This window comes from Piliocolobus tephrosceles, chromosome 11 (genome assembly GCF_002776525.5).
Source record: "Piliocolobus tephrosceles isolate RC106 chromosome 11, ASM277652v3, whole genome shotgun sequence".
NCBI classification, from domain to species: Eukaryota; Metazoa; Chordata; class Mammalia; order Primates; family Cercopithecidae; genus Piliocolobus; species Piliocolobus tephrosceles.
In genome coordinates this window covers 111,360,140-111,369,789 of record NC_045444.1, presented here as the reverse complement: position 1 = coordinate 111,369,789, position 9,650 = coordinate 111,360,140, and the positions used below count along the sequence as shown (strand labels likewise).

General features: G+C 38.4%; 1 protein-coding gene across 4 annotated transcripts in view; it reads left to right on the top strand.

Moving 5' to 3' along the window:
- DOCK10 (dedicator of cytokinesis 10) overlaps positions 1–9,650 on the top strand; it is a 279,809-nt gene that overhangs the window by 139,352 nt on the left and 130,807 nt on the right. For all 4 annotated transcript variants that reach the window (XM_023222406.1, XM_023222396.2, XM_026454862.1 and 1 more), the window contains exon 4: positions 7,455–7,537. In XM_023222406.1, coding sequence (XP_023078174.1) covers positions 7,455–7,537 — 83 coding nt within the window. The remainder of the gene's footprint in view (positions 1–7,454; positions 7,538–9,650) is intronic.

Below are 9,650 nucleotides of genomic sequence, written 5' to 3'. Positions count from 1 at the left end.
TTTGAGACGGAGTCTCGCTCTGTCGCCCAGGCTGGAGTGCAGTGGCGCCACCTCGGCTCACTGCAAGCTCCGCCTCCTGGGTTCACGCCATTCTCCTGCCTCAGCCTCCTGAGTAGCCGGGACTACAGGCGCCCGCCACCGCGCCCGGCTAATTTTTTGTATTTTTAGTAAAGACAGGGTTTCACGGTGGTCTCAATCTACTGAGCTTGTGATCCGCCCGCCTCGGCCTCCCAAACTGCTGGGATTACAGGCGTGAGCCACCGCGCCCGGCCCAAAAAGTCTACTTCTATAATTTCTTCAACTGCCTTAACACAGCACATTTTGAAAACAGAAACCAAATATTTTGGTTCACTTTCGGTTTACCATGAATAAAGATACTCAATGAAAATTTAGGCTACTGTAGTTCAAAGCAACAAAATCGTCTTAAAATGATTTTCCCCTGGATTGGCTCTTGATATGACATTATATTTTACAAATGGGCATGCATGCTTATATACGTGGTAACACTACCTCATATCAAGTAGTATTTTTAAAAAACTATTAGATCTATTAAATTAGATCTATTAAATTAGATCGTGCCATGATTTCTGAAACTGACATACTTATAGTTACATTATTTATTTTGCCCAAATACATTATTTGTACTTCTCCCTCAAGAGTGTGGTATAGTGTGTTTTTGTTTGTTTGTTTTTTGTTTGTTTGTTTGTTTTTGAGACAGAGCCTCACTCTGTTGCCCAGGCTATGTGCAGTGTCGCGATCTCAGCTCACTGCGAGCTCCGCCTCCCGGGTTCGCGCCATTCTTCTGCCTCAGCCTCCCGAGTAGCTGGGATTACAGGTGCCTGTCACCACCCCAGCTAATTTTTTGTATTTTTAATAGAGACGGGTTTTCACCATGTTAGCCAGGATGGTCTCGATCTCCTGACCTTGTGATCCGCCTGCCTCAGTCTCCGAAAGTGCTGGAAGGCGTGAGCCACCACGGCCAACCAAGTTTTTAAATATTATTGACTTTTCAACTGGTTTGTATGCTGCAGTAACTAATTATTATGCTTTAAAAGAACACATAGTGTGATTTAGTTGAAGACCAAAAAAAAAAAAAAAAAAAAAAAAAAATGTTTTCAGTGCCTTTTCTCTTTTACACTAAAATGTCAATGTATTGGGTGACCACACATCCTGGTTTGCAGGAGTAGTCTCATGTTCTAAGGCTCAGCCTTGCTAATAGTGCCTCCTTTTACTCTGAAATATCTCAGTGTGAACAATAAATTATCTGGCCACTCTTGCAGTGCATAATTTGCCTAAACTCACTTAATTTCATGATGCTTCATTTTCAACATTTATATAATAGGCACAATTACTTCTCAACTTTATAAAGAATGACATGAATACTAAAATTGCCACCATCATTTTACAAATACAGAATTGTTTCCAGTGGTGACTAAGGGCCAAAATGAACACCGTTTATGCTTGCATTAATCTTTCTAGCAAGAAACTAGTCAGGTAATTAAATAAACCTCTATAGCCAGAAAGAAAAATAATTTTGCATCTTAAAAAACCATCTGTTACCTGCTTATTACTATGTAGCCAGAATTCAATAATCAACCTTTTACGAGATGAACAAATTGCATTGCCAAACCCAAATTGCTATTTGAAGTGTATAACATGATTTGAATTGATTCTAATGATTCTCTGAAGCAGAGGAACAAGGAGAATAATGAAATATGTTCTTTTCAGCACCTCAGGGTGTTCTTTATAATAGCCCACTCATTTTTAAAGTATTTAGATTTTTGGAACTTTCAAAGTATCATTTTTAGTCATTTCCGGAAAAAAATGATATAGATGATCATTGATTTAACAAATAAATATTGAATGTCCACTATAAATAAAACCTCATACTGGAGTTGATATGTCCTTTTAAAAGGCTATGTCTAGATGAGTGAAAATAAGAAGCTAATTCCAGCTACCAGAATCCACTGTGTGAAACTAGGACCCCAAGGCTCTCAGTTCATGGTCGGACAAGGACTGGACCCCGTTATCACTCATGTGGAATAATGGAATCTACCTGGTGAAGTCGCAACATTTCTCCATCTCTTTCAGAATCTCCTGCAGTGCTTTTTACAATGTAGATTTCTGGGCACTCCCTCTAGAGATTCTGATTCCCTGGATCTCAAGTGAGACCCAGGAGCCTGAATTTTTATTATTGTCTCCCAGGACCATGGACACTGTACTTTTTAGGGAACTCTATCCTCATGGCACAAAAGCCTTTGACCATGTTGACTTAGGCTTGTTTTTTGGTGTCTAAATACATACAGGCAGAGATGGCAAGCATAAAGGCTGACTAAGCAAACATAATAAATGAAAAAAAAGTGAGCCAGGACATCACTGTTTGGAGTAATTGACCATCTCAGAAAACTCTTGCTCAATATTCACAGTCTTTGCCTTTGAAGCTGTCTGTGGCAGCCTCCAGTTGAAAGGGGATGAGGAGCTGGCATTTTGAAACAGGTGCCGTGGGCTGGAAAGTCAGTAAGGGAAAATTGGAGTCATTGTCTTACTGTACCAAGCAGAGTTGTAGCCTGTGACTTTGAATTTGCAACAGATCATTTCAGCTTAGTTTTTGGACAAAGAGGAGCTGTAGTCATAATTATAATAGTTTTTAATGATCTCCTTAGAGTGACTGTGTGGGCTGGAACAAAGAATAGAGAATAATTTTCTATGCGTAACATTTCCAAAATGCCATAACTATGTAGGAGAAATGGTTATGTGTTTGTAAAATGCACTGGCTTTCTCAAAACCAGAGAAATTACAGATTTAGAAGCATTCTTAGGAGTCATCTAGTCTAACTCTGATTCTCATCTACCCACCACCAGATATATAAAGCCTAGCAAATAAAATCAGAAGAAATTTGATTAAACAGAACCCTTTGATAATCAGACCTAATATATTTCTCAAAAACTTCATTTTTAATAATCAAGGAATACAAATTGTTATTATTAACTGTTGTGAATGTGAATTAAAGATTGAAAAACTTGCTGAGAAAACGGATGTTGTTAAGTAAGTACTTATTGAGTGCTTACACTATGCTAGGTGCTTTACACAAATTATTTGATCCTAGTGAAGGTGATATTACTTAGGCATATAAAAGCATTTAGAGATATTAAGTTATTTGAGATCCCACAGCTATTAAATGGCAGAACCAAAATTCAAAACTGGTTCTGTCTTGATTCTAAAACAGAAACAGAAATATTATACAAAACATCCAGAATGATGGTCCAAATGTGTGGTTCATCTTTAAAGTTTGCAACCATCAAACAATTTATAAATTAGCTAAATAGACTTTTAGAATCAGACAAATCCAGTGTGAAATTCTATTTCTACCACCTATGGGGCCTAGGTCAAAGATCTGAATCTCTGCTTGCCTCTCTAATCTATAAAATGGGAATCATAATCTCAAAGAATGTTTGTTAAGACTGTATGCAAAATGCTTAGTAGTACAGTATCTGACAAACACAGCTTAAAAATAAGGTTTTTTTTTTTTTTTTTTTTTTTAACTAATATCATACTAATATAAGAAAGTGCCACATTCATTTTGGTCAGTGAAATTCAAGACTAACGTATCTTAGATTCGGCTACACCTGTAGCATATTGTGAACATCATGCATGAACATGCATGAGTGTACATGTTTATCAAGGTCAAGCATAGGTACCATCAACAGCAAGAAAGGGCAGTAAGTAAGTCAATGCATCTGTATCATCAAAACCTCCAGATCAGAAGGTGTGGAGATAGAAATTATGTTGCAGAAATTTCCAATCCCGTGTAATATTCTGAATGCTCAAGAGCTAAATCTGAGATCCCAACAAATAAATATCTTGACCAAGATCACATCAGGAGTCAGTCCTAGTTCCAGGACAAGAATAAAGCCTTCTATCACCTACTTTCCAAGGCCGTACCCTCTATTTTCATTTTGCTAACTTAGAATATACACTGGTTTGGCAATTTTCTATTTTTATCAAAGACTCTTTAAAATACTTTGAGCATTCTATCCTAAGAAAATAATCAAAATAGGATGGTATGGGGGGAGAGTAGGAGGGCCATATGTATGACCATATACTCTGGGACATTTTTTTTTCTATAATGTCCCCAAATTGGAAGTAGCCATAAAAATGACTCACTTTGTTCTCTTCTTTACATCTCTGCTGAAGTCTCCCCTTTCCTGTGAGCTCCATACTAACCAACCTATATAAATTAATTCCCTTGCTCCAACCCAGCCCCTTTCGTTTTATTTTTCCCATGACACCACCGTTTTCTAACATATAACACAATTTACTTAGTTTTTAGTTTATTGATCAGCTCCTCAAAAGGAGGTCAATCCAAGAGGGCATGGACTTTTGTTTTTTGTTTCCTGCTATATTGACACTACCCAGAACAACTCCAGGTAACCTAGTAGGGCTCAATGTTTGTTCAATGAATTCATGAATGAATGATCTCCAAGATGAGAAGACTAGACTAGTGAATTAGGGGATAATATTTTATTCTACTTAGTTAAAGTGGTCATAAAATTAGAAAGCAAGTGTAAAAATCTACGGAATATGTTATTAAGTAAATAAAAAACAATATTCATATTCAAATAAATACTTAGAGGGGAACTACATAAAACTATGCAACAGAAAAACATTGAAAGGGAATGCAAAAAGGGAGTGGATTTTATGCTCTTCTTTTTCCATTTTAAAATGGATTTTGTTTCATTTGAGAACAACAGCAAGGTAGAAAGAAAGAAAAGGAAAAGAAGAGAGAGGGGATGACAAAGAATTATAACCATGAAAGTTCTGTCTCCTTGGCTTGGGATACTGTTGACCTATATGCTCCTTGTCTAAATCCCTGGCATCTTTATCCAAAATGAAGATAAAACATTTCAGCAAAGGAGCGTATTAAGGCTCAGTTTTCAGCCAGGTGCGGTGGCTCACACCTGTAATCCCAGCACTTTGGAAGGCCGAGGCGGGCAGATCACGAGGTCAGGAGATTGAGATCATCCTGGCTAACACGATGAAACCCCATCTCTACTAAAAATACAAAAAACTAACCAGGCGAGGTGGCAGGTGCCTGTAGTCCCAGCTACTTGGGAGGCTGAGGCAGGAGAATGGCGTGAACCCAGGAGGCGGAGCTTGCAGTGAGCTGAGATTTCACCACTGCACTCCAGCCTGGGCGACAGAGTGAGACTCCGTCTCAAAAAAAAAAAAAAAGAAAAGTCTCAATTTTCCTCTTATTTCCAGAAACACGTGCTTTGCAGAATTGGCTCAGGCATTGGCAAGTTGCTACGGCTCACCATACTGTTTTGCTCAAATTCCCTATCCATTCCAGTACTTCTAGATCCCCTGACTTCCGTTTTACTACTCTTCTCTACATTCATCTGTCTTGCCACTGTTTCATTTTCAAGCTCTCCTTTTGTCCTGCATTCATAGCTGTCATCCTCCAACGCCCACCTCTGTCCCAGGGTCACCCCTGGTTTTGTCCTCAGTCCCCAATTTGTGTGTGGGCACCTCCCTGAACAAATAAAGCCGTGGTGCTGAGAGAACTCCAGGCCAGAGAAATCCACAAGAGCCCCATCCCCTCTGCCTGCCTTTTTCATGCATCTCGAGCCTCATGCCTGGAACATGTGTTCTCCATCCCCCTTTCTATGACGCCCACTAGGCCACACCCCTCCATCCTTTCTGCAAAGGCAGTGCTAGCACTTTCTTTGCTGCAGCAGTCCTGCACCTTACCTATTCCCTTCTTGCTTACAAAGACAATCACACGTCTTTACTCCTCACAGTGCAATAGGTTTATTACTCTTCATATTCCCCCAATGCTAAAGAACAAGTGTTCCTATAATCCAAATAATAGCTGCTTACTCTCCAGAATCACGTAATTTTAGAATAGAAAGGAGTCTCAAAAGTCATCAGGTGAAATCCCGTTACAAATCTATGATCAGTACCGTGCTGGGTGCATGGCAGGTGTTTGGAAAATATTTGCCATCCATAAATATTATATAATCAGCCATTACATACCACTATATAACTATTTTGTGCCATTAACGTTTCTAAATCATTTTTGCTTATCAGTTATTCACATCTGCTTATAAAATCTACAAATAAACTGGAGATCATTATGTTAAGTGAAATAAGCCAGGCACAGAAAGACAAACATCGCATGTTCTCACTTACTTATGGGATCCAAAAATGAAAAAATTCAACCCACAGAGAAAGGGAGTAGAAGGGTGATGACCAGAGGCTGGGGTGGAGGGGAGGTGGGGATGGCTAATGGGTACAAAAAAATAATTAGAATGAATAAGGCCTACTATTTGATAGCACAACAGGGTGACTATAGTCAATAATAATTTAATTGTATATTTAAAAATAACAGTATGATTGGATGGTTCATAACACAAACAATAAATGTTTGAGGGGCTGGATACCCCATTTTCCATGATGTGGTTATTACACATTACATGCATGTATCAAAACATCTCATGTAACCTGTAAATATATACACCTACAATGTACCCACAAAAATTAAAAATAAAATAAAACAAAATAGAACCTGTGAATAATCACAGAGAAAGGCTGTGCCTTAGAAGGCATGGGATAAAACTGAAAAGCTAGCTTCAGGTTAACAGGAGCAATGATACAAAATGGAAGATTGGTCACTGAAGTAAGAACAAGAAGGAATGGGCTAAAATCACGACAAAAGGCTCTCATATAAATAATAACATCTTTTCCTACTAAGAACTCTTAGATCATGTCAGGGCTTGCCAAGGGAAGCTGAAAAATGATGGTTCTTGAGGTTAGCAGTGTGTCCAGTAGGATTCAGAGGTGATTACATTAGTATTTTTGGTAGAGTAAAATAGAGTAAATAAATTAAATAGTTCCTCCTATTTAATGGAGGAATGGAATGGAAATGGTTAGATTTCCATGGGAAATGGAAAATGATTAGAAAGAGCAATCTCCTTACCTACCTTTACGTTGCTAGCATTCACACCACCCCAGAGGCACAAGACCTGTCTTCATGGTACTTTTTGCTCAGGCAGCTGATTTACTTTTATTTTTATTTATTTATTTATTTATTTATTTATTTATTTATTTATTTTTGAGACGAAGTCTCACTCTGTCACCCAACCTAGAGTGCAATGGCACGATCTCGGCTCACTGCAACCTCCGCCTCCTGGGTTCAAGCTATTCTCATGTCTCAGCCTCCCGAGTAGCTGGGATTACAGGCACCTGCCACCATGCCCAGCTAATTTTTGTATTTTTAGTAGAGGCGGGGTTTTGGGGTTTTGCCATGCTGGTCAGTTTGGCCTCGAACTCCTGACCTCAGGTGATCCACCCACCTCGGCCTCTCAAAGTGCTGGGATTACAGGCATGCACCACTGCGCCCAGCCTTTTAATGATAATTTTATATTAATAATTGTCATTTTTCTTTCTTTCAGGCTTGTAAATTTTATAGTTCCCAGTGGCATGTGGTAAACTACAAATATGAACAATATTCTGGAGACATTCGACAGCTACCCCGGTAAGAACCTGTGATGAGCACTTATTGATCTTTTCCAAATATAGATGACGTCCTCTGTTCTAGTCCTGCCATTGTTTGTGAATACACGTACATTAATCTTCTGTCAAGGCACATTTTCCCAAATGTACACGTAAGAGTCAAGATAGGACATTTTGTTCAACATGTGTAGCTTGCATCTTCACAGAGTTTGGATTGAGATATAAATATACTCTGATTTAATTTTTAAATGTAGTTTTGACATTGATTTATCATTGTGTTATTATTTTGTGAGCTGTTTTTTCGATAGCAGGCACAAGAGGATTAGAAAAGCATCATATGGCCAAATAGTTTTTCTGACAATACAGCATTCATATTTGTTACTTGTTTCATGCATTTTCATGCTGGGATATGATATCAGAAGTCATGAAAATAAACAACTTCCACTAAATATATATATATAAAATATATATAACATATATTATATATAACGTATATCACATATTACACATATTATATATTATATATTACATGTTTTATGTATAATATATTACATATATTATATAATATATATTATATCTATATACACACGCACACACACAACCAAAAGGAAAATAAACCCCCTAATTTTGTTCGTGAGTCTCAGGAACATAAGCCTTTGGAGAAAGTAATTTTGTTCTGCTTCTGCTCAAATGTCACCTCCGCAGAAAAGCTCACCTGACTACCTGAACAAAAATAGAAATTAATTCAGTATCTGTTTCCCCTTCTAAAGTAAAAATCCCCAAAGGGCAGGGACTTTTCCCTGCAGAATACCCTGCAGGCCTGTAAGAAGAATGCCTGGCACATAGAAGGTATGCAGTACTATAATTACTTATTGGACGAACGGAGTAAATGGCAAATTTTAAAATACAATATTCCTGGATGGGTTTGGATTTGCTCATATTTAAAGAACTCCCTTGAACTGGTACTACCCAACTCACTGGTTCATGAAGCTAAGATTATGTAAATAATTCAGAAAAACACTTGGAACAATCAAAAGTGAAGTTTTTATTGACACTTTCCTCAAGTGAAGCACTGAGATGTTACACATTGGATCTAATTTTTAATAGATGCATGGTACAGAATTGGGAACCACTTTGCTAGATTTCCTGTGGACCCAGAAGCATGCTTTCAAGACTTGTATATTTAGAAGCGCTGCTCTCAATTTCTGAATGTGGAATTTGAAAGAGGAATTATGAACTAGATTTAAGAAGGTGGCATTTGATCTTGGATATGAATCAACAGTAGCTGCCAACACGGGCATCTTGGGAAAGGATTCTGGAGAAGCAGCAAGGCAAAGACCCTGAAGTGGTGGGAACCAGTATGGTCACTTGAGCAGAATGAGTCAGGAAGGCTAGAGCTTAAGGATGGAAGGGGCATAGTAAGATGAAACCAAGGACTTTAGGCAAGGGACCCTGTGTGCCCTGGAAAGGAGCCTGGATTTTACTTTCATTCCAACAAAAGCCTTGGGAAATTTCAACCAGTGGTGTGGCATGATCTGATTTACCTCTTTGAAAGAACTATTGGGCTACTCTGTGGAGAATGGGACTGCAGGGGTGGCAATTGAAGAAAAAGACAGGAGGAGGCCATTTCTTTTGGGGTTTCATTACCGTGAAGAGAAAAAAAATTATGTCCCTTCTAAACTGCAAATCTTTTTTTCAAAACACTGAACAGTAACGTTTACCAGATCTTTGAGCATTCTTTTAGACTTGAGTCGCTGCTGATAGACAACCTCTCACAACTTCATGTTGGGAAGGTTCACCACACCCTAAGCTTTCCTGAGTAATTGTTACATTCAGAATGTCTGGGTGTTCATGACACACTTTTTGTAGGCACAACTGAAAAGCAAAGCATCCTTTAACATCAGGACTTCCTCTTTCTGAAAATAGTTCTGAGAAGTGGTTACAACTCGGAAGCTGTGTCTAAGAAGTTGGGAGACTGCATCTCAAGTTGAGAGGATGGAACAGCAGTGTTTAGCCGTCCTGTTAACTAAATGTGTTCCCCACCGTCTTTAGGTCCATTACAGTATTCAGTGTCTGTATCCCCAAACACTATTCATCTTTCCTTATATTCATGATGCTATAAAGAAAGAAAGCAA